The following is a 25,686-nucleotide window of genomic DNA, read 5'->3' as shown; positions in this document are numbered from 1 at the left end:
CTGGAGTTGGACTACGCGCACTATGCATGCTCCCCAGCTCCAACTTTCAGCTATAATCCCAAATTACTAGACGATGCTCAGGCAAAGCGATGCCAAAGAAGAAAACCAAACAAAACAACAACAAAAAAACTAAAGCATGCAGGACATAGGAAACGTAGAGAACTGTAAATCTGTCCAGTTCACCATTCTCCATTTTTCCACTCGGCTGCCACCAGCAAAACCAAGGATTTATTTGGTTTGGTCGATACATCGATTCCCTTCACGACCGGGACAAAGAAAGTAATGAAATGACATGGTTGAGATATAGCCATAGCTAAACTAAACTGTGCATGTAAAGGCACCGTATGTGTGAGTATAAACTGAACCCTCATCAATGGACCAGTGATGCGGCTCACCCAGCTTTGCTCTCAATGATGCACACGTTCATCCATCCCTGGGTGTTAGTCTAATGGGGAAATCATTGATCTGAGTCATTAGATGTGACCTTGCTTTATTACTTGAGGAGATTAAGGAAAGGCTTTGTCATTTGACATACTTTATTAGCCCCAGGGAAGCCACGAGTTATTATCTGCATCACTGCTGTATGAATTTCAAAAAAATTGTTAGAGGATCCCATGTGAATATAATAAAGACTAAATGTTAAATATAGTTCTCCTTTAAAATAAGGGCTTTCAAATCTTTAAGATATCATCGTATGTATAGTTACAACAATGACAGTCAGAGGTGTCAAGTAACGAAGTACAAATACTTCGTTACCTTACTTAAGTAGAAATTTTGGTTATTAATACTTCACTGGAGTCATTATTTTTCAGACGGCTTTTTACTTTTACTCCTTACATTTTCACGCAATTATCTGTACTTTTTACTCCTTACATTTTAAAAACAGCCTCGTTACTCTATTTCATTTCGGCCTTTAAAAAAAACTATCCAGTTAAATTGTGAATGTGGTTGTGGCACAATGAAGGATGTTCTTGTCCAGTTTTGTTCTTACATCCGTTGCCCTCAGATTCCTGCAACTAAACTTGGATGTACATTCCAATAAAGGTTAGGATAAATGATAGCATGCCTCTGAAGTTTGGCTTTTTGCACCATTACAATACTTATAGGCAACTAGTCATCATATCTTCTGCTCTCTGAAACACATGTTAATGCTCAATAGTACACATATATGGTTCTTTAATATATTTGCATTCATTTTGTCCTTAATTGCTTTTTTCCCCCTTACATTACTTTTACTTTTATACTTTAAGTAGTTTTGAAACCAGTACTTTTATACTTTTACTTGAGTAAAAAACTAGAGTTGATACTTCTACAGGAGTATTTTTAAACTCTAGTATCTATACTTCTGCCTGAGTAATGAATGTGAATACTTTTGACACCTCTGATGACAGTCCAGGTAGCATAATCATGTGTTTCTGGAAGCAAGTGTGAGTGTGAAGAGACTTGAGGGTGAGGTGGCAGCGGATCATCTAGATCTGCGCCTGTCACTGCCCTCTACCGGCAGGGAAGGGTACTCCACATAGATGTGATACAAATAAAAACGGCAAAAGAAAGGAAGAAAGAAAGAAAGAAAAAAAATCTAAAAAACTATAGGATATTTCTCTTATAGTGTATTTTCATATATACCTGACAGGATCAGTACCGTGGTAAGCTAGCTGACAGTGCTCTGGAGAAATGTGCTCCAAATGTAAAGGCTACTATGTACTTGGATTAAACTGAAATGTGAAAAACACAAAGAAAAAGAAAAAGGAGACTCTTCAAACAGAACTACAAGGATGAGGACTGATTTTACTGAAGGTTTGCAGAAAACGAGAGAGAGAGAGAGAGAGAGAGAGAGAGAGAGAGATGCAGGGAGAGAGAAAGAGAGAGGAGGGAGAGATCCAGTTCGCGCATGCGTGTTGGGTGGGAACCGCGCTTGAAAACGCGCAGTTATGCCGCGCGGCCGCAGACACCGAGCTGGACGCGTCCGCTCAGAGCAACACCGGCCGCTGCAGCGGAGCACCGACTCGGGGAGCGCCGGACCGGGAGGCTGCTGACGGCCAGCTGACAGAGACTGTTTTCCCCGGGGACAGGGACAAACCTCCTGCAGGAGCCGCGGCCAGGAGCGTGTCTCTCTCTCCTACCCCTCCTCATCTCTCTCCTCCCGGGGCTGCAGCGATGCTGCCGCCCAGCCACTAGGATTCCCCCCCGCCGTGAGGGACCGGAGCCCCGGCATGGCTCTAGCGGCGCTCCGCGGCGGCAGATGCCTGCAGGGCTGCTGCGTGGGGACCTTGTGTTTGCAGCTGCTGCTCTGGGTTTTCTGCTCCGTGAACGGAGAGGAGCAGCCGTTCAGCGTCGAGGTAAGGAAGGAAGGAAAGGAAGGACTCTCCTCTCGTCCTGTAGCAGCAACCGACGGAATAAACAGCGAGGCTCACGCAGGTTGATGATGTTAAACACCATCAACGGTGTCTTTGTGAGGACTCAAGCCTGGTTTATGGTTCTGCGTAAAATCGACGCAGAGATTACGGCGTAGGGTACGCGGCGACGCGCACCGTACGATGTGCGTCGCCGCGTACCCTACGCCGAGGGCTCCGAGTTGCTGTAACGCGGAACCATAAATCAGCCATCAGATCATCCCTTTATCCAGGTCAAGAGATTGTTTTGAATGAACAAAACCGCTATTCCCTTTCATATTCCTGTGATTTTTATTCTTTAAATCTATTTATTTATGTTTCTCTTCTCAAAGTGCAGGGACGTTTCAAAGCAAAGTGTATATGAAATACAGGAAAACACCAGGGATAGGATGTTATTCCTATGCTGTCCTCTCTTTTGTGTAAACATAGCACAGCTTGGCCATTACTAATGACAACATCAACATGATTCTCACAGGGGTCATGGGAGTAAATATGTAAACTTGGCATATACCGCATGTTTGTGTTTCAGAGGGAACCAGATGATGCACCTTGTCTCTGTAACACACAGATATTATTGTGATGCAGTCTTGAGTAGTTACACGAGGGGTTTAAACTGAGCAAAGAAACATCTGCAGAGCCAGTGCACGCTCGCTTTCTTTCCCCCTCCTTCCAGGACAAAGAGAGCGTTTTAGGTCTTGTCAAGCACACGTCCGCCTATTTTACATCACACTTAACTTTCAGGGAGAAGCCTTCCCCCTGTGTCTGCAGCCCCCTGGCCGCCTCTCACACCAGGCTGCACACAGAGACGCCACACAAGACCATCCTAGCATGTGTAATGGCAGGCATTCAAGTCCCATATCCACATGATTCGCAAGCTTGGCATGCCACGCTGTTTGGCAACAGATTTAGCTCAGATGCTACAGGTTATTCAGTTAAAATGCCCACATGACAGAAGAGAGGGGTGGGATGGGGGGAAAAAAAAGGGTTTTCCATAACTCCTAGATAATTGATTCTGCGTTGAGTTGCCTGACTAAGTGCTTTATATGACCAAGACAGCGTCTTATTTGTCTGCTGCTAACACCCGTGTTGTTGCTTTCTGCTGCGAGACACAATTTAAAATGTAATTAAATCACACTAACACTCAGATCACTGTGATACTCGAGCGTATTCTCATCTCCCACATCGCCTCCCCCCCCCGCTTGATTGTTGTTGCACCCCGGCCAGCTTTTTGCATCTCCTGTTTCTTTGTGTCACTGTATTACTAAGCTGTATTACTAAGTCTCGTAAAAACATCGTAAACCGGAGTGTGGCATCTGCGTGACCAGCAGCCACAGACTTCTCAGTCTTTCAGATGCGATTAATGAGATGTGTGCTCAGCCTCCTGTATAATGCATCCAGTCAGAGGAATGTTTTGCTTGGAGACGAGAATAAAGATGTGCAGCCACATCCCTTGAAGCAAATGTAGTAAGACTATTACTTGAATGTCCGTCTGTTGAAGGGACTCCTGCTTTCCCTGTCATGTGGAGATGCTCCTAAGAATACACTTGCTAGCAAATTATCCTGTGGTTAAAATATCTCCGAGCTTGGAGTTTTCTTGAAGCTTCCTCGTTATCCAGAAGTGGGCTTTTCCCTGAAACACGAGACAATAACAGCTCTTAATTTAAGTGCCGTCCACTCTGTCTTGGAGATGTTACAGCCTTTTGCTTTGCACTGGACCAGCTGTCACCGTGGGGAGTGTTGTGCACTTGTTTCGGCTGAACTATTCCAAGCAGTGGAAAGTTAGAGACCAGTCTCCAGTCATGCATTCGTCCCAGTTCTGCAGGATGCCATCTTATAAACAGTCCCTGTCTCGGAAAGCACTTAGAAACTGAGGTGGCTTCTCTGGAGCTGCTGTCTGCGCTTGTTATGATGCCGAGTACAGATGTGTTTGTCCTCCACCCCTACGACGAGGGTTATGGGGGGCAATAATGAGAGCGGAGATGAGCGTTTCCTCTAAATAACGGGTGCGAGGTGAGGTCAGCCTGCAGCTGCTCTGTAATCGCTGGTCAGGCTTCACTCTCTCGGTTTGAAGCTCTGGTCACAACATCATGACACATAAATGTCACACATCCCCAATCGTTTTCCATCCTCTTCTCTTTTGATCACTTGTTTTTTTTTTAAAAGCAGGTACATCTAACACTGGGTGATTAATATTTATCCAGTTGTCTCCCTGCAGATGTCCTTTTATGTGAATATTTGGCAGCGCTGGTAACAAATTCTTTAGTTAATTCACTCACTTCTCAGTAGTTTTTTTTTTTTTTTATCCATATTGGTTTTATGTGAGTTACTGAAGTCAGTTTCATTGCTTTCCCCTTAAGGCCTCATGTTGTAGGTGGGCTGTGGCACTTGTCAAGCTCTTGTGGGTTATTTTTATCATTCTGTTTCATGCAACTGAGACTTCATAAAAGAGATGTAATGGAGTTTTAATCTCTCTTTTTCCCTTCTTGGTTCCTTCTTTCCTCTCGGTTTTTTGACAGTGTTAGCCAGAGAGGAGAAATTTCCCCTGAATATTGCATCATTTTTCTCCACTGAGTGCCAGAAACACGGACATCTGAACTGTTTTTAGCCCGTGATTCAACTGAATCTTGAGGCTTTCCGTTGATGGGCACCAAATCGTATTTAACCATTTTAATATCCACCAGAGTCTGGTGCTACAGGGGGAGATGGAGTTTATGAGTATTTAAGTACAGTGAAAAACCAGCAAAGCAAGTATATATTAATCTGTAATTCTCTTTTTTTTGTTTTAGTCTGTATCCACAACTTGTTATGTAAAGTCCTCCTTTGTGTTGGCTGCAGCTGCTTCTGTTCTCTGTGTACCGTTTTCTCCGTATTCAGCTGGGATTTGATAAATGTGTTTACTCTGTTTGCCTCATCGCAGCATCTTTCTCCAGTTGTGAAAGCCTCGCGAGCGTCGCCGTGCCTCAGCTTCACTCGGGGAGGCATCAGGTGCAGGGCTGTCCGCTCAGTCACGTTAAGTGTTTGAATCACGCCGTCACGCTCCCCCGAGACCAAGTCAAGTTGCTTAGTCACAGATAATCTGCTATATGACAAAAAGCGGTGCGAAATAGTACTCCCATCTGTTAACACATCTTATCTCCGATGGATGAATGACTTAATGGCTCAAATAAATTCTGCTTTGCAGTTGGTGGTGAGGTGATTTGTCTGGCAGCTGGGTATGTTATCAGGTTTTTATGTCTGAAATCTTTCCGTCAGATGTATAGCATCTGCGAGGAGTTTCACTGAAATGTTTAAGAACAGACTTCTTCGAAAAAAAAGATTGGAGCAGATTTGCATTCTCCTCCCTTTACAAGGAATGTTATTATTCGATATTTCAAGGAATCTGGAAGGATTTTAGTGTGTAAAGGGTGTAAAAGTGCTAGCTGGGCACACGTGAACTCTCATCAAGAATCATCGGTTGTCAGGGGCTGATGAAACCACATGGGCAATAGATCGCTCAGAGAAACGTGGTAAAGCACTACAACACCAAGCTTTATTCATAGATACTTACTGTGCAGTAAACGTGAAAAAGTTGTACAGAGTTGACATCTGTGGTTTGGAGGTGTGTGGACTGGACACCGTGGAGAGGTGAAGTTGTAAGATGAATCTTTGGCAATGTGTACTCCGGAGAAAGAGATAAAGTATTGTCCGAACTGTTATGGTATGTGGTTTCATCAGATCCGTTGCCAAAGCTCATGTACACGTCTGCGATGGAAGCATTAATGCAGAAGAGGACATTGAGATCTGCTGCCTTCAACACCACATCTTTTCCTCTGACATCACAGCGTTTTTCAGCAAGACGTTGCAGAACTACCTTTTTCCCACATTGCAATGCCGTGGCTCAGGAAAAAGAGGGTATGAGCTGTGGCACGGCCCTGAAATGTTAAATGGATAATAGTTAGGCCTCCGTGTCTGCAGGAATGATCTGTGCTACAGAGAGGTGAAGGTGGTGACTGGCATCCAGTCCCTCTGTACCATTTCTGTCACAATGAATTGGTTGGTTTCTTTGTGAAGCGTAAGAAAGTTCTTCATTTTATTTTAAAGTTCTTATGCTTCCTTGTGTTTGTACTGATGTTCCTCCTCGTTCAGTACATTCTGACTAACATATCGGAAAGTTTGCTTGAAAGTTAGTTTAGATGTGCAAAGAGATGAAGAGAAAGTAAAACACATCTGTAATGAAACATTGAACAAAAAAGCATTAATTTATTTACGTCTTTGTTATCTGCCTTGAAGAAGGCCTACATGGCCGAAACATGTTGGCAGTTTTTAACTTTTACTAAGCCATGATTCAATAAAGGCTTTTTATATTTTTCTAACTTCTTGAGTGCCTCGGTTTTTCTAAATTGTTTTTCAATCTTTTGGATCCCCATGCCAAAGAGCACCTGAAGTTTACTTTTCATACACCCAGCAGCACTCCATGCATTTGTAGTTGCAAGCATTAATTTATGTTTGAGATAATACGTGTTGTGCTGGATCTACTGAATGTGAATAACATTCTTGCAACAGTTGTAACTGTGTGGTGTGTATTGATACCATGCTGCAGTGTAGCTGCTGTCATCGCTGCCACTGTGGCCATGTGAGAAATGGCGGGTGTTCATCCCTCTCCCAGCTCCGGTTACCACTAGCTGGCACCATCAACCTCTGAATGATGGACAGCAGCTAACGTAAACGCTGGTTGTAGGAGGGTTTGAATGCCTGTTTTGTGCCTTTGTCCTCATCCCTGCTATTTGCCGCCACAGCCCTGCAGCTCACCAGACCAGAGGAAACTCGTAAATTTAGGCTGTAATGTGACCACACACAATAGAAAACTGTACTTAAAAGATCTCGTATGCTATTTTTAATGATAAACGCTCAGTGGCTCTGTATTTTTGCTCCTTATTTCCCAGCAACTGCTCAGCAGCCAATCAGTGTACTTTGTTCTCCTCTGTGTTTTTCCTTGAAATTCCTGTTAATGAAGTTTGAATTTTGCTTGTCTTCCCTGCGGCATGGTGGTTATCAAAATTGATTCGAACTTCTTAATTACTCTACACACGTCTGCAAAATAGCCTTAAATTGAAGATTCATCCCTTCCTTTGCAACTGAAGCTTTTTTCTCAGAGTAGCAAATGGGAGGAAAAAAAAAGATAATTGTCTTTGTGTTCAGTCCATCGTGAGTGTGATTGGGATTTTGTCTGCATGAAACCGTAGCTCGTTATTCTTTGACGTCCCTAACATTTTACATACGCCCTTATCGTTAACAAAGTGCACGTTAGATTGCTGCTGCTCTTTCCCTGCAGCGATATCTTCCTCCCACATACAGTCCACTTTGTATACATGAGCTTACCTCCAGTGTCTGAGTGCATCCAGCCGTATTTATGATGATATTTATATGAGTAGGTGTCACCCTCGTTTTTCACCGGGCAATCATATGGATTGTGAGAGCGCAGGCACACAACGCACAGCGCTGTTGACATCATCTGGCTTTGGTAGGAGAGCAGATTTCTGAGCCACCAGGGTGTCTGTGTCAGTCTGTTCATCCATTTCTGGAGAAATACAACAACACCTGCACAGACCTAAATGATTCATCACACACACACACCCACACACACACACACACACCTCCCTTCTCATATAAGCCACTACTAACTTTTGCATATTGTTCTTTGTCTTTCTGTCTGTCTATGTGTGTGTGAACCTGCAACTTCCCCTTTCTAAGACGTATCTTTTGGTCACAGTTTGCTGAGCTGCTAAATCTTGTATGTGACTGACAACTGCAACATTAGATGGTGCCAGTGGGGCATCGCACGTCAGGCTGTCAATTAAGCTTTTGACACAAGAGCTCAGGGATCCGTGTGTGTGTGTGTGTGTGTGTGTGTGTGTGTGTGTGTGTGTATTTGTATGTGTATTTTTACACTTCCACAGTTTTGTGAGCCATGACAACTGTTGCAATCTGTTTTTGTGTGCAGTAATAACATTCCCTCATGTTTGAATTAGTGGTTACTCCCTGCCTCATCCCCATAATTAGCATAAGCTCAAACATGAATATCAGATAGCCTTATGGTGGTTTTTGTCTTTTAGGATTTACATCATGCTGCAGCTGATCCGATACCATAATCAAGACATTTTTTGATGTCGTTTCCCATCAATTTAAGTCTTTAAACCCCCCCCCCCTCCCAAAAGATTATCTGGTATAGAGCCACTTTTTAGTATGTATGATCACACTGTGACATTTTTGGGTGACATTTTTGTGGCATTTCATCCTAATGGGGCCACTGATGTGGTGGACACGTCATGCATAAAGCAAGCTTGCGTGTGTTTGTATGTGAATTTGGAGGCACTGTAGGCTTTATATGACGCAGTCTCTGCAGTAATCACACAGCACCGGGGTCACGGGGGGGCAGATGCTAGTTTGGGTACCGTTAAAAGTCAGAGCGTTTTCTTTTTCCAGTTTAGATTTCACGGTACGAATGCAAGTATAGCCGTTGGAATTATTAGTGCATGTGTGTGGGTTTGTGGTTATTGGTGTGGGCAGGAAAGGCAACGGTTGCCTTGACGACCCTGGCACACTCGCCAGTGGTGCGGCGCGTAACAGATGAATAATTCAGGGCAGTCAGAAGCAGCAGGCTGCTCCGAGAGGCCGGGATCATGTTCCCACATCTCACCTGTGCTGAGAGCTGCCGTTACCCCAAGCTGCTCCGTTTCTCCTTCGTCAATAGACAAATAGATGCACTCTCAACCGTCAGCACCTGCCCTGCGTCAGCCGCCTGGCAAACTCACCAGACATTTAGTGTAATTTCTCTGTTCCACCCAGATATGTCTGCTGGAATCATTCAAGTCTTTTTTTTTTTCTTCTTGATAATTGGTAGACTTATTTTGTGGTATAAAAATGACTCAGAGCAAGGTCTACCACTGCTGACTTTTCTTTCCTAGCAGGGAGCTAATTGTATTCTGTCAGCGTTCCCTGGTGGACCTAAATCCTTCTCTGATTAGATGAGCAGAATTAAAAGCAGAGGGGCTTTAAGTATCTGCAGCAGCCTTGACTGATGGGTACTGGCCTGTAGTAAGGGAACTTGTTGGCAGTTGGAAGCCTTCAGGCAGTGTTTCTGTCTTGTCACCACTTTACCTTACTCACAAGCACCGCACAGCTCATTGTAACTGTCTGCATCTAGATTTCAAATTGGCTGCTCCTGCCTTACACTTGACAGATGTACCTTGTTTTAAGCTTAATTATTCTGTAACTGCAAAGGTGCTTTGTAAAACGTATGTTTCATAGATTTTAAAGCAGAAGATGTTAGCTGTGTTGTGTGACTGGAAATTAAGTTGATAAAAAAAGCATCTCACTACCAAAGAAAGAAATGGTACGCGTTTTAGCTGCCAAAGACACCTTTCTTTGTGCTGTAAATGACACAAATTCCCATCTTTATAGATGGGAATAGGCTCCTCTTCAGAGATGCAGGCCGCAAGTCTTAGTACTTATGCTTTCATGATGTTTTTATTTATGCGTTTCAACGTGCTGAATTGTTATTAGGGCGGGATGCACATGCTCTCGCTTTTCACGACACGACTCACAGTGTTTCTGATCTGAAAGATGAATCAGTGGTAGCAGATGGTATTTCATCACCCTATTTGTAGGGAAAAAGTTATATGATGCTCGGTTTAACCGCTGGAAAATTTGATGGGGCGATTAATGTGAAAGTGTGAACCAAGTGAAGATGGGAGATAATGGGGTTCCCTTCATGCACACTGCCTTCGTATCTACCTCTAACGTCTTGAACATTGTAAATTGTAGCAACAATAAAGGATATAACAATCCATCATTTGATTCTTGGTCCTTTTTTTTTGTAGGTATAGTACTCTTGAAGTAAACAGTCACTTGTTGTTTTGATATGTACAGATAACATTATGTCAGTAATTCACAGAGACATTGGTTCACTTCACCTCATAACACAATTTAATTTCTCTGTGATGTCCATTGTTTATCCTTATCCTTGTTCCTCATGTTGTTTGTTGAGCAAAAGGTGCTTATACCCAGAGAGCATCCTGCTGTCATGTGTGTGCATTTCCACTTCGACCTCCTCTGCGTCAAATCTCCTCCTCTGTGGATCAATATAACTTGTTACTAAGGTTTTCCTAGGTCACCCTCAGACACAAAGACACCTGTAGTAAGAGTAATCATCTCATAGCTGGGTAACTCTGGACTGATGAATGGCCAAATGCTTGGTTTCCCCTCCAGCCTCATGCAGCTCAACCACTCTGGACGGTGCGTCTTCAGAGATGCTTCATGTTGGCACATACTGTACTTCCTTTTAAACAGAAACTTTTAGATCTTTGAGTGTCTTTCATCAATCAGTGTCTCTAAGCCACACCTCCAAACTCATGTCCCTAACTGGGGTCTGGGTGTACAAACTACTTTCTCCACTTAGCTTTTATTAAAATAATTACCCTGCGAGTTCACTTGCTTTTACCTCCCAGCACAGTGAATGTTTAATGGATGTGTTGATGGACCTGAAAATTTGTTTTTCTGTTTGGATTATGATTTTTACCAGTAAGCTCTAAAGGGTTCATGCACCTTTCTTTTCTTTGTGACTTATTTTATTTTTCCAGGTTCTAGTCCTTGCTTCATTTCCATACTAATGTAATGAAAGACATTTGGCCAATACCAAAGGCCAACTCAGTTACAGCTGTTTTTCTTAAACCTGTCTTTACACATCTGTATGTGGCAGGTAGATTTTGACCTGGTTTTATGTACGCGGGTTCTTCCTTTCAGATCAGTACTTCAGTTTTGTGCACATAGGAGCAAAACAATCAATAACCCATAAAGCATGCTATTAGCATTTAAAATGCCTCCCTCCTACTTATCCCCTCTGTGGGGTTGCTGGTGGCCTGGGTTCCGGGTTCTTCCTTGTCGGCCTCTGGTCTCGCGGGTGGCGGGGTTGCTCCCCCCCCCTCCCCCACTATAAATACACTTCAGGTGGAGCTTTGATAGGATTATTACACACACACACACACTCATACCCACACACATACTTACACATAGCCACATAGACATATACACACTCACGCACACACACACAACATATATTCATACATGCACATATACACACACATAGCCACACATATACATACACACACACTTAGCCACACATACATATATACGCACACACACACACACACACACACACACACACACACACACACACACACACACACACACACACACACAGCCACTCAGACATATACATATACACACACATACACACAGATAGCCACACACACACACATACACAGCCACACAAACATACACATACAAACACACACACACACATAGCCACACATACACACACACACACACACATAGCCACACAGACATACAGTATACACACAGACATACACACACACACACACACACACACACAGACATACACACTGGCTTGTTCACCTGCATGATTGCTCTGTAGTTTTTGGGGTTAATTAACCGCGGTAGCTTAGCTTAGACTGTGATCAGATCTCGAGATTTGGGTCGATCGCTGCTCGTGTTTTGGTCGGCTCCGTGTCGGTTTTGTGTTTCGTTTGTGGTTTTTGTTGCAGATTTCCAGTGCTCGACGTGTGCCTCCGTGTGCTGTTTTATATTTTTTCATATTAAATATAGTAATAATGCACATATATAGGCCTTAGGTTTTTACCGCCATGGTATCAACCATTAATGTGTACAGACAAGGTAAAAAAAAAAAAAAAAGGCCGAAAAGTATCCAACCTGAGAGAACACATCTACACACACACCTCACACCAAGCTGATACTCAAATTCCTAACTGGTAACTTTACTCTCAAATGCAACGTTACCTTCGTCTTCAGTTTGGCCACAGATGGTTGATACTGATCCTCCTTTAGGCACAATCTCGTAACGACTCATGTATGGAACTGGCTCAGACGAGCACTGGAGTTGTTTAAATGCACGCGACTCTGAATTTTTATAAACAATACATATGTAGACACTAATAAGCTTCCCGCAACACCAAGTATGTGCAGCTTGTGAAAAACTGTTAAACTTAAACATGAGGTACTGTTTATCTCTATCACATCCTGCCAATAAAACGTCTCCCAGTAGCTCCAGCTTGTAAATGATTTCATTTACTGAAACCTACTTTGTTCACAAGCGTATTTGGACATTAGCAAGCAGACTGACCCTCATTAGCTACATGAGTAATGTATGTAGTACAGAACAGGAGAGTGTTTGATGTAAGAAAAGGTACACAGTTGTGTAGAATATAAGGATCCCAGTTACCAGACTTGTTTGTGGGCTTTGACCAACAGCTAAAAGAGTTACTGACTAAAAGTGTGTGACTGCAGAAAAAGCCTCTGGTCACATGATCTTTCCCCTCATGTCTTTTAGTGACTTCTCCTGTCCCTCTGACCGAAGCTAAGCTCATGTTCTGAAGTCGCCGCGAACAATGAAAGCACGTGTGACCTGCAGCACAAGTGGCACGTTGTGCCCGTAACCTGAGGGGACCGGGCTCTTATCAGCTGATCAGTCCCCAACGTCAACATCAGCAGCCGCCACATGCTGTCTGCAGGTTGCCATGCCGACCTGACTTCTTGAGCTACATCTCATCCATAATTGAGTGATCCCGTGGCTTTATAGGCTGGCCTTTTTGTGGCACCCTTTGCCTAATTGGCCCGCCTTCTGCTCATCGGGTAGTGGGTTGGAAGAGAAGCTCCTGGGACACGAACGCTCAGAGTTCACCTCAGTTCAGCTTTTCCTCTGAGTCATCCCGGTGCTTTGCTCTCTCTGCTGTTACCTGAGCTCACCTGCTTTGGCTTCCTAGTTTTCACTCAGGCTTTAGTTTGTTGGAGATCACTCTTCGCCTAAAAATATCTAAAGTCGCTGGATAAGAAGCTTAAAGAAACAGGAAATTGTACTTTTCTGTAGATAAGGGTGTTCAACTGCACCGAGGAGTTCTTTAGGGTTTCTGTAACAGTTTTTTTTCTTTTTTCAAACCACAAGCGAAGCTGTTTTTTTTTTTTTCTTCATTTTTTCATTTTCATTATGTGTCTAAGATGAGAACGAAATACGCTCTTGTATGGAGAAGTGAAGGGAGCTGAGCTTAGGCCAGGTTCTTCTTGCTTCTCAAACGTAAGAGAAATTGACTTCAAAGTGAAGTGAAATAAAGTGTGGAGAACCCAGAAAATAGGCACTGATGCAATTCAGAGATTTTAACCTTCACTGGGCCATCGCTGGTGGTCTCCTTTATCTTTCCACTTCAACACTACCTCGATTTCAGGAGCAGTTTTACTTCATTATAGCTCTCACTGCTTTATCCTCCCAGGAAGTGCTCGCTACCTCTAACAACATTACTGCCCACATGAGAGCTCTGCTTGTTTTATTGTATATTAATGCTTAAAATGACTTAAATTAATTGCAAGCATGAAATAACCATAAAAAAAGATATTGCTAGAACCTAATTTGTTTGCTTTTTTCCGTAGAGCTGAGCTATAATTGTGAAGATGCTCTTAACATTCCCTCCTGCAAGGAGGCCAAATTCCAACTCTATTAAATAACAACATTTATGCTGATGAACTCCCTTGTTATCCACTAAAAGAGAGAGGACGGAGAGGAATTTCTGTCTCATTGCATAAAGCAGGCTGTTGATCCGGAGCCTCCTGCTCCCAGGATTCCTTACATCGGCAGAATGCTGGAAACCATACATCATGACGTGAAAGTAGTGGATCAATGAGAGAGAGAAAGAGAGTGAGGTGGAAAGCGGGGAGAGGAGAAGAAAAAAGAAATGGAAAGAGATGAGGACAGTTTGTTGAAAGAAAGGAGGAACGGGTTTCGTACTGTATTCAGAGCCTAAGGATGTGCTTTGCTGTCTTTTTTTTTTTTTCTTGGGATTATAATAAGATGGAAAGTCCGCCGTGTTAAAACGAATGGACAGCAGAGTAGACGGTACATTTTATTATATCATGTTCCCAACTTAACTCTGTCACATTAAATACTGAACATACTCTGTAGTTAATACTACTCATACCCTTTGTAGCCTCCTAAAAACGTCACAGGATGCTAATAATCTACAATATGAGTCGTAATCCCCAAACAGTGCCACGATGAAGGAATAAAGGATCAAAGATTAGGATTTAATCTTTGGAAGGGTGTGCTGTGTAAATATCTGTGATCCCTCAGCTGGTGGTTCGCTTTGATTCTCATATTGGAGCGTGTGGATTCTGATTCAGAAAGTGCAGCTGCTGCAACTTCTGTTGGAGCGTGGACGTTTTAGACCTTCAGTGGGACCGGTGATGGGAGAGGAGCCTCAAGCAGTAGCAAAGTAACACTTCTGGGAGAAAAACTTTGAAGTGAGCTGAGCCGTGTTGCTGAGATACGGTAACATCTCAACGCTAATGGTTGATGGAGACGAGATGCGTGAAGCTGGTGTTTGATCTAAAACGGCAGCATTATCAACAAAGTTACTGTTTTTCATATACATGCCCCCTCTGGCCAGCCGGGGCACCAGATGGGGTGGGGAGGATCCGGCCGGAATAACGTGATCCTTCCACGCGCTACGTCCGGCCGGAGAAACCCCACCCTGTCTGGTGAAAAGATGCGGCCTGCTCACTCCTCAGGTTAAGGAGGAGACCTGAGCTCAGTGCAGGGCCCTCCCTGGGTTGGTAGAGGATGGCAATGCCCAGGACTGTTAGGTAGGAGCAATGGGTGATAAAATGGGGGGAAAAAACAGGATAAAAAAATTAAAAAAAGTTACTGTTTTTCTTTAAAAAATGGGGACTTTGAGGAGTTTGGGCAAACACCCTAATGACATAGCGGCATAGAGTTTGAAAGAAATGTTTGGTTGGTAAACGTTTAACCGTTTTTAGCTCTATGGGTCCCCCTAGAGGCGCGGAGGGTAAGTTGTTTTTAAGACGCTGTCCAAGGTTTACTCTCGTTTGGTCTCTTGCTTGGTCACTTTGGACTTTTTTCCTCCATCGTCACTGTCTTGGGTCTCATGGTCTCCTCTGCCATGAGGTTTCATTTTATAGCCATAGTTGTTGGTTTGTGTCATCAAGTGATACATGGTTCCTGTGAAAAACTGCAGGGATTGCATTCTATTGTTACCTTTGGTGGTTTTTACTAAAAGTATGTGTGTGAGACAGCGAGATCAATACACTTGGTACATTGAAACTGAATTCCTTGATAGTGAATGTAGCATTCTTGTCAGCTTCTGTTAAACTCAAAGGTAGGTCTGCTCTTTTAAGAATATAACCTTTCCACTCCTTATCTGCAATTCTTTATTGATTTAAAACTTCAGAGGTAGTCACATTTTTGATAATAATGAGAGCGCTGTGAGTGTCGCGTGTGAAGAAGAAACTCGGTGACCAGAGTGACTCCAGCGTCTACTGTACGTCTGCTGTCTGTGCAGAAAGTTTCATTGAAATCGCCGCCCGCCCTCTTCTGCTGTGTTCATCTTCTGGGCTGTCTGGCTGTTTTCCTGCGGTGTTGTATATAAAGAACCAGCATGACAGCTACACCTTCAACACCCCCCCCCCCCCACAACTCTCATATGTGGCTCTGCACAACCCCTCACCCCCTGCACACACACACACACAGACATGCACACACATACATGCACCATGTAATATCCTGTCAGCGCCTGAGCGGCAGACACAACAGCGGTCCGGGCTCTCAGCTTCCCTCGTGGCTCTAATACACTTCTGTATCTGATAACGGCTCCGGAGTCTGCAGGCAAACTCGCATCACATTGCCTCCATTAGTACCTGTTTTGCATCTTCATTCACATTAATAGTCTCGCAGCTCTCTACCTGAGCACATGGAGGGTATTCATTTTCAACTGTGTTAGCAGACATTTTCTGAATGCTTATTAACTCTTCCTAAAGGGGAAAGAAAAAATCAGAAAATTGGCGATCTACAGTAAGTCTCCGTTGGTCTTTGAAAGATGCTAGTTCAAAACCCATCAGGTGCACAATCAAGTTGGACGGTATAGTCCACCGAGGCTGCAGAGGAAAACTGGTATTGTAGTGTTCTTTCTCCAGATTTGCAGTCCTACACTTGAACTGTACATCCTTTGATCTGTATCTCATTTACTTTTCTCCGTCTTTCATCCCAAAAGCATCAGGGGATTTGCTGAATTGGTGGCTATAGGACCGAGCTGACGTTTGGGTAAAATAAAAGGCCTCCAGCAAAGAGGAGATAAGAGGGAGGAGCTGAGATGATTACTGGAAGAAGAAAAGGAAAGTAGGGATAAGGAGAGAAAGTTTGACCTAACAGAAAAGAGATATGAGTACTGGTAACAAACGGAGAAGATCCTGGTTAGTATGATGGTTGTTAGTGTAAATATCTGAACTGATAATCAGTAACTTAAGTTTTGATTTGCAAAGTTAAAAGTGAGAAGTTGAGGCCCTGAATGTTTTTGTTGTTAGATTTGGATCGGATTTTGCTATGTGCATACATCAGCGTCTCGGAAATTAAAGATTCTCTTTTAACTTCGCCAGCTGGTGTTTGTGACACTATTTACCAGGGAAAAGAGTGGAAACTCTACTCAAAGCCTGCCTGAGTTGTGCATTTTAATTTCTAAAACACAGCTCAGGTTTGGTTTTAGAAACTGTGACAGTTACCTCACATGTGGCAGCTTTCTTGTGCCTGATGACCGGAAAATTCCAGATTAAGGTGGGACATGCTGTATGGGCTAGAGAGAGATTTACTTGTGTGTTTCTGTGCCATTGTCCTGTGATCGCGTTGCTGTGAGAGGTCATGAGTTTCGCTGCTGAGCATGCTCACAGGCTGGGACGTGTGTCAGAACGCTGGTTCTTTATGAGAGTGTACATTGTGGCTTTATCCACTGTTTTGAGTTATTTTGTGCATGTGTGCCACATTACTGTAGTAAAGGGAGGTTTTGGTAGCAGGGTTGGGGTTAGTACCAACTGTGCCTATCAGAGGTTTAGAAATTGCATGAAGCTAGGTAGTAAATCGATACACAGCATATCATTTCCTGATTTAATTGATTATAATTTCTTCACCTGGAGCAAATTCTAGTCCACACAAGACTGTTGATGACTTCCAACTGTCACAGCTGTCAACCCTAATTTTTTTCCCTTTTGGAAAACTAATTATACCTTTTATTCATGATGCTGTTTTCAATATTTTAAGATTTTTCCCACAAGCATCAAAACTTCTGCATGCCCCGTTGTGGTCTATGTATGTATATGTATTATTTATTTTCCAACCATGAAATGACATGTATATATGAAACTGTATTCAGCAAGCCGTAGCCTACAATGAATTTCTTAAATGCTCATTTCTGCGGCTTGGCATCTGACATGAGGCTCGCTGACGGTAATTGAAGCCTGAGACTCACATTTGCTCCATTGTCGAGCCATGGTTTGCCTTTTACTGCATTCTGTTCACTTGCAGCTCGTACCATGCGGCCCTCCCTGTTTAGTGAATTATATTCTCGGAGCTTGTGTTATCCAGAACAGCAGCAATCAAAACGTGGTTGAAGAAGCTCGCCACATCGAGAAAGAGAATGAGGGTCAGGTTTCACAGCGCGATGTTGCTGAATGAGGAGTCAAACCATCCAAGATCACAGTGGGGTTTTTTTTAGACTGTGTGCTGGTTTTGTTTAACTTTTTCTCCAATTTTTCAAGGAAAATCTCTGTCTAGCTCCTTTTTTATTATTGGTTGCCTGCCTTTTTTTTTGCATCTATCCAAATCCCTATAGCCTCTGGTGTGGGAAAACCCTGCGGATCCCCCTTCTCCTGCCTCGTCTAAATATCTGAGGTGTGATTCCTTCGGGTGGGATTGTTTGAGGACACCCGAAGCTCTATTACACCAAAACCTAAACCAAAAAGTGACGAGATGACGGACGAGGATCGTCATTCAAACAGATGTCAATTTTAAGATTTTGCACTTTTGTAGATGTAATTTTCAAAAGTGCATTAAAATGATCAGCAAACAAACAATATAGAGTGCTCTCACACTAGGAAATGTGTACCATACCCAAGCATGATTAACCTTAAAGCCTCCTTCATTTGGCTAATGTGAGTGCTCCGTTTCCAGGCTCAAGCCCGGCACCATTCCTGCTCTCTGAAGTATAATTTCCACTTTATTTATTCAACAGACGTCTGCTGAGCGTATTGGGGGTTTATAGTGATTCATATGTGCAGATATGATACTCCACAGTGTCGGCTTGTAGCTTGCAGACTCGCAGCTAGCTGCTGTCTTGTGCTGCTCTGGGTAGATACAACACCTAAAATTCAGGAACTGATTTAAAACCTGGTCTTTTACTAAAAGAACAAAAGGTAATAATTAAAGACTGTCTTGGAGTTAAAGTTTTAGCACACGTGATATAAAATGATAGCTTCTCTTTGCTGTTTTCCATGAGAGTGTTACAGAGCACAAAGGAGCGTTTAACCTTGTACAGATCCACGGTACTTGTTTCTTTATTACCCCTTTTCCACCAAACCGGTTCCGGGGATGAGTTTGGAACCAGGCTTTCTGTTTCTATGGACAAAGAACTGGCTTCGGGCCCGAAAAAACGGTTCCAAGGTAGCAACAACTCTTTGCTGGGCCAGATGAAAGAACCGCTTACGTCTCCCAACCTTTTCATGTATAGCTTCTTACTATGACCTGGCTTGTCATTTAACTCGAGCCAAAGAAGCTAACACAGGTATTTCCCCTCCGCTGTTTAAAGCGTTGACATTGACATTAGAGGTGGGACTTTCTTCACATGTGCCCTGTTGTCTTAGTGCTGCTAGATCTCACAGCAGCCTTTGATACAGTCGACCACACAGTCCTCCTGTCACGCCTGAAACAGTATGTTGGCCTTCACGGCACTGTTCTCAAGTGGTTTACTTCATATCTGTCAGATAGAACCTTCTCTGTTATGCTTGGTGATTCCTGCTCCTCCAGTGCCTCCCTCTCATGCGGCGTCCCGCAAGGTTCTATTCTAGGCCCACTTCTTTTTTTCGTTATATATGTTGCCACTTGGGTCTATTATAGCCAGACATAACTTGTCATTTCATTGTTATGCAGATGATCTATAGATCTATCTGCCACTGAAGCCTAAAGCCACTAGTGCACAAAGCTCCCTGCTGGAATGTATTACTGACATCAAGCAGTGGTTGGCACACAATTTTTCACATTTAAATGAGGACAAAACGGAGTGCATTTTGTTTGGTGACACCGTGACGGCTGACTTTGGCGCTTTGTCCGGATCTTTCAGTCCCAAAGTTAGAAACCTGGGAGTTATTTTTGATAGCTTTTTAACATTTGACCGACAAGTGGACAATGTTGTGAAGACAAGTTTTTATCAGTTGCGTCTTTTAGCCAAAGTAAAAACATTTTTGAGCCGTCATGACATGGAGAGAGCCATCAACGCTCTAGTCAGCTCCAGATTGGACTACTGTAATGCACTTTATGTTGGCATCGTCCAATCTTCTTTTAGCCGTCTTCAGCTGGTACAAAATGCAGCTGCCCGTCTTTTAACAAACACACCCAGAGGAGAGCATATCACCCCGGTCCTCTATTCCCTTCACTGGCTGCCTGTTAGTTTTAGAGTTGATTTTAAACTTTTAATGTTTGTTTTTAAAGCTCTTAACGGCCTTGCCCCTCCTTATTTATCGGAGATTTTAACAGTGCGTGAGCCTGGCAGAGCTCTGAGATCTTCCAACCAACGTTTGTTGGAAGTGCCCACGTCAAAGCAGAAGCACTGGGGTGACCGATCCTTTTCAGTTGCCGGCCCCAGGCTCTGGAATAAGCTCCCCTGTGAGTTATGCACCATCTCTGACCTGGGCCTTTTTAAATCTAAAATGAAAACTTATTTATTCAGGGTGGCTTTTAATACCCAGTAGTGTGGCCACACTTTTTTATACTTGATGTTTTATATGTTCATATGTTTTATTCTTGTTTTATTTTGTTGTATGTTATGTAAAGCACTTTGGTTCACCTCTAGGTTGATGTAAGGTGCTATATAAATAAAGTACATGTACATTTACATGTCTTCCTTCCTGTTGTCTACAGGCATGGCTCCAGAGGTATGGCTACCTCCCTCCTGCAGACCCCAGAATGTCAGTGCTGCGTTCTGCCAGAGTCATGCATTCTGCTATCGCTGCCATGCAGCGCCGCTACGGCCTAAATGTCACAGGGGCTCTGGACACCAACACCATTACGTGAGTCACCCACCTTTTCAGATTGCCTTCAAAATGCTGCAGTTTGAAATGTGTACCTTTTTTTTTTTTTTTTTTTTTAAGTTAATGAAAATATAACATCTAAAGGGCCATTTTCAGCAAAATGTCTCTGTTACATCTTATAGATTAATGGAAAACACAACGTCAAAGACGGGCGATCTCCTGAGATGTTTAAGTTGCTGTTCCAACATAGACCTTTTCCATATCTGCACCTTTTTGCGACAACATGTACTGTAGATGAACTTAAATCCCCTCAGGGCCTCAAGCACAGACCCCTGTGTTTTTATAAATGGGGTGTACAATAGCCAGGAAGTGAAAAATGCCAAAACCATGGTGTTTTCTTTGATTAGGATCACAGTGTTTGCATTCGAGTGGACCTGACATTTTCAAAATTGGTGTAGAACCTGGAGCTGCTTCTCTCATTCAGCCTGTGTTTTGCATTCTGCCGGCGAAGAGAGTGGCGTTTCCAGACACATAGTTGCCCTGACATACATTAAGTGGGGTGTTTTAATTTGATCAAAGGGACCTTTTGCAGAGAGTACGTCTCTGATGTCAGATCAAAGGCTGCAAAATGCCTTAGTATTAACGTTCAGCGGAGGAGAAGGAAGAGGAGGGACACTGTTCAGTTACTCTTGGTTCAATCAGCCAGACTTCTGCACGACGGCCACGAGACGCACTCCTACAGAGAGAACGGGGCGCGTGTGAAAGAGTAAACGCACTGGAGGGGTCAATAAATCTTTAAAGAGGGATTTTTTTTAAATTATGCATGGCTTTAAGAGTCACGGTGAAGTGAGTATAGCAGTAATAAAACAAAGCGTATAATAAATGTTAAACCAAATATAGCTCGATGCCCCGACCGGGCGTCTTTTCACCTGCAGAACATTAAAGCGGTGCTCACTGACATTTGTCCCCACCAACGGTAAAATACCATCTGTGCTACAAATAGCAAATGGACGCAAATTGGCCACTGAACTGTAACATGGAAATGTGGTGGCCAGCAATGTGAACCAACAGCTGTCCAGCCCCTGGGCTGAAACGGCGTGATATGTGATAAGCTAACAGTATGTCTGCTTTTTCCCCCTTCTGCTTCTCTGGGTTGAGGTAGCGATAACACCATAAGGTGAGGTGCCTCTTGTGCGTGTATGTGTGCATTGTCTTAGATTGATCATTTTGTATTTTTCAGTCATTTCAAACACATTGTGACCAGAACTAGATCAGAATGAGCTGTTTTTTCCATCAGTCGGTCAAGCAAAACCGCCTGCTCACTGTTGATTGGTGTCGCCTTCTTGTAGGTGGATGAAGAAGCCCAGGTGTGGGGTTCCTGATCAGATAAGCGGTGTATCCAAATTCAATGTCAGGAAGCGGCGGTACGCCCTCACGGGCCAGAAGTGGCAACATAAACATATCACATACAGGTAGGTGGCTTTACCTTGGCTGTTTCTTTAAATGTGGCATATTTCAGTCTAGGGCTGGGGATCGATTCAAATGTCAAGAATCGATTTGATTCCGATTCTTAAGATTCAGAATCGATTATCAAGATTTGATTCGATCTGATTCGATTCTGATATTGATTTGGGTTAGTGTTAACTGTTTTTTGAGCTGTTGCATGAATTATTTGACTGTAGTTCTGCAACATATTAATACTAGTATTATATTGAGATTCAACAGCAAGTATTGGCAGCTAATGATGCTGTAAGGACCAATCAGCTCCCAGAATGCTGATAGAACTGCTTTCAGAAACATTGTGGGGCAGAATGACCAAACAGATCCAGGGAGGAAACAGAGACGGATGAAATCGGTTTTATTTTTTCCCACATTCCGTTTTTATTTGTTCTATTTTTGTTCTATTTTGGTTTTTAATTTTTGAGAATTTGTTTTTTTAGCATATTTTGCAAATGTAACCCCAAAACAGTATATAAAGTAATGAAATATAGACAATTTATGCAATTATAACCTAACACTTTAATGTTTTCATACCTTTTAAACATATTTAAAGGCAAAAACATGGCACCAGTTATTCTCGTGTCCAACAAAACATTCCTTTTTTGGGGATAAACAAAAAAATAACAAAAAGTTGTAATGTAATGATGAAAAAAAAAATACATAAATAAATAATAGAAAATAACCCCCCCCCCCCCCCCCCCCCCCAAAAAAAAAAATGAAAATCGATTTTTTTCAACACAGGCCTATTTCAGTCCCATCCAACCTCCCTTCAGACACAGTACTCTCTGATTTTCCCAATCAAGAGAGCTTTTGACAGGCTGTACAGACGCACAGTCAAGAAGATTAATCCCACACAGGACGGGGTTTATGAGAAATTACTGATGCCTGCACATACACGAGCATGTGCACACTAATGGGCCTTCAGGATCCAACACTAACCTCTTTCATTCAGGAGCACAGAGGCGGTGCATCTTCATATCTCAGTATTCCTGCCAAACATATCTGTGGGGGGGGGGGGGGGGGGGGGGGGGGGGTTTGTGCTTCATCCCTGACAGTGTGTAGTGGAAATGGGAAAAGAGTGTACATGGATGTACCGGAGATTTCATCACCAATTTCATAATTCATAAGCCCGTTTTCTGACATCCAGCTACATGAGTAATAATGAATGGGGCAACATGCTCCAGTTATATAATGTTTCTTATTGGATTTATGGATGGCACTAGCCCAGATTCTGTAATATTTATTAGTGCTATAGTGTCACCTACCCCCCACTCAATGTTTCAGGGGATAATCCCAAAGAATTGATCTTGTTTTTGTATTATTATTTTTTTTTGCTCGTCTTTTTTGCATAAATGTACAAATGCTTAATATAATCTCTGGATCAGTGACCTACAACTGCTGTAGACCTGTATATGACTGATGACACAACCGGGCAAAATCCCAACCAAGTCGTTTTTTCTTTTTCTTTCTTTCTTTCTTTCTGAAGAACTCCTCAAGGATTGGGTTTAAAATTAGCCCTGTGAGCGCTTGGTGCATCTGTGACAGCACCCGTATGAAAGGAAGCAAATGAGCAGGCTTGATGAAGTGTGGAGGAGTCGGAAGGTGGAAATGAAGAGAGAAGAAAGTGAGGAGTAGGGGGAGGAGAGGCAGTTGCAGAAGAGAGAGAAGAGGAAACACTGATGGAAGGAAGAGGGTGCTCTCTGACAGATTAGGGTTATGTAATACGTTTGGAGCATTTTGTGTGTGTGTGTGTGTGTGTTGTACATGGTTGTGTGCCTGGCCTCCAATCAGTAGTCGGATGTGCCTGCAGCTGCTCCTTTTATCTCAGATTGGTGCAATAGAGAATGAATTCACACTAATCTCCGTACAGTTTATATAGTTACAGCTTGCTACTATGTTTAAATATATGTATTTTTAAGATGGATAAAAGTATCAGAATCTTACCAAAGAATGGGGGAAAACTGCTGCACTGGCTGCATCCTGCGTTCACTCACACCCCGGCGAGTGTGTTGAGCCATGATGATGGCTTTATTGTTCAACTTCATTTTCTCCTCCAGATAAGATTTGGCAAACCGCCTGTAAAACACGCTTATTTCTCATCACTTGTGTTCAAATCTCAACGTTAACAAATTCACAACAATCACTTGAAGCATTTAACTACTTTTCTTTCAAACAGAAACAATAAAAACCATCTATGATGTTCCCATGAAGCTAGGGGGGCATGGAAGCCAAGTCAGGCCTTTTTTCTTAGTTGCTCCATAAAGTCTCCTCTTAAAAACCTCTATCTTTCAGTCTCAGGCTCTGAGCTTTAAAGTAATCTTAAATAACAATGCTGGCATTTGGAAAGCATAACAAATGCCTGACTGCCCCAGGTGTGTGCTAGTTTCCATTAAGCCACATATAGTACTCGCTGTGTGGAGCCACTAATTAACTCTGGCTTCCCTACTGTTCTCCCTGCGTGCAGGTACTATTACAGCACAAGAGATGCATCCGGAATCATTATCACCTCGACACATGGAGTTTAATATCTGTTATAGCCTCAGAGCAGCCTGGGATTTGTTGTTCTGCAGCCTCTCCACGCATGCGATCCACTCCGTATCTGCCTCGCCTTCAAAGTAGGCCACGCACGCAGCGAGTTGGGCCATAGACTCAGATTCAACTTTTCTGTTTCCTCGAGTGGCTGCAGTCGTCGGTGAGGCCGCTCGGAGCGGCACAAGGGCGTGCATTCACCGAGAACCCTGGAAGTGCTGCTGTGTTTTTTCTTCCTTTTAATCCCAGAGGACGCTTTTGAACCTTCACAGACTCTCTCCTGGTCAGTGGATATCGATTTTAAAAGAGGGATTCTGTTCATGTGTTTATCACATTTGAATTTCCACTCGCTCTGAACACTCCACCCTAACACTAAGTGGGCATTTTCTCTGCCTTCTTGAGCCGTCTTAGTGAAGCAGAGAGGACTTTTAAGGTTGGTTGGGTAGTTAATGTTTTTGTGTTCAAACAAATGCATTGATTACAAACCAATCTGATCACACTCAAGTGGGGGTAGGGCTGGGCGATATATCGAGATTTTAATATATATCGATATATTTTCAAACGCGATATGGTACGAGACAATATCGTTTATATTGATTTAAAAAAAAAAATATGATTTTGATATAGCTTATTTTGTGACAAATTAGCTTGATTGTTTTATTTGAGATTTGCACAAATGCTTTGTTATTTGCACAACTGTCAACCTCAGTGGAAAAGTCTGCCTGTTACTGTCTACATTGTATTAACTGCAGAGTGTATTTTAATTGAATTGTTATGCAGGAAAGGGATATTTGTTTTATTTTATTCAAGAAGCATTTTTATTCTATATATGCAGACAGTTTATTTCTGTTTCATTAGTTTTATACATTTTGATATTGTGCAGACCTCTGTTAATAAAGGAACCTGTGTGACATTTGGCACGTGGCTTTGTATTAAAACTGACTGTTTTTTTTAAGGGTCAGAAAAAATGAAGCTAACAGAGATGCTATGCTATAATGCTTTGGGGGAAACCCCAATTATGGCACAGAAAAAATATTGATATATATCGAGTATCGCCATTCAGCTAGAAAATATCGAGATATGACTTTTGGTCCATATCGCCCAGCCCTAAGTGGGG

At 42.8% G+C, this 25,686-nt stretch overlaps 1 protein-coding gene across 2 annotated transcripts in view; it reads left to right on the top strand.

The window, feature by feature from the left end:
* The first annotated feature begins 1,932 nt into the window (after positions 1-1,932).
* LOC133423710 (matrix metalloproteinase-16-like) overlaps positions 1,933-25,686 on the top strand; it is an 84,942-nt gene continuing 61,188 nt past the window's right edge. Inside the window, exons 1-4 of one of the 2 annotated variants that reach the window (XM_061714020.1) lie at positions 1,933-2,339; positions 20,431-20,579; positions 21,703-21,717; positions 21,890-22,012. In XM_061714020.1, the coding sequence (XP_061570004.1) occupies positions 2,214-2,339; positions 20,431-20,579; positions 21,703-21,717; positions 21,890-22,012 (413 nt within the window). In that variant the 5' untranslated portion in view covers positions 1,933-2,213. The remainder of the gene's footprint in view (positions 2,340-20,430; positions 20,580-21,702; positions 21,718-21,889; positions 22,013-25,686) is intronic. The other variant, XM_061714021.1, reaches the window with a different exon arrangement.

Source organism: Cololabis saira, chromosome 22, assembly GCF_033807715.1.
Source record: "Cololabis saira isolate AMF1-May2022 chromosome 22, fColSai1.1, whole genome shotgun sequence".
NCBI lineage: Eukaryota > Metazoa > Chordata > Actinopteri > Beloniformes > Belonidae > Cololabis > Cololabis saira.
This window is presented reverse-complemented; position numbering and strand designations above follow the sequence as displayed.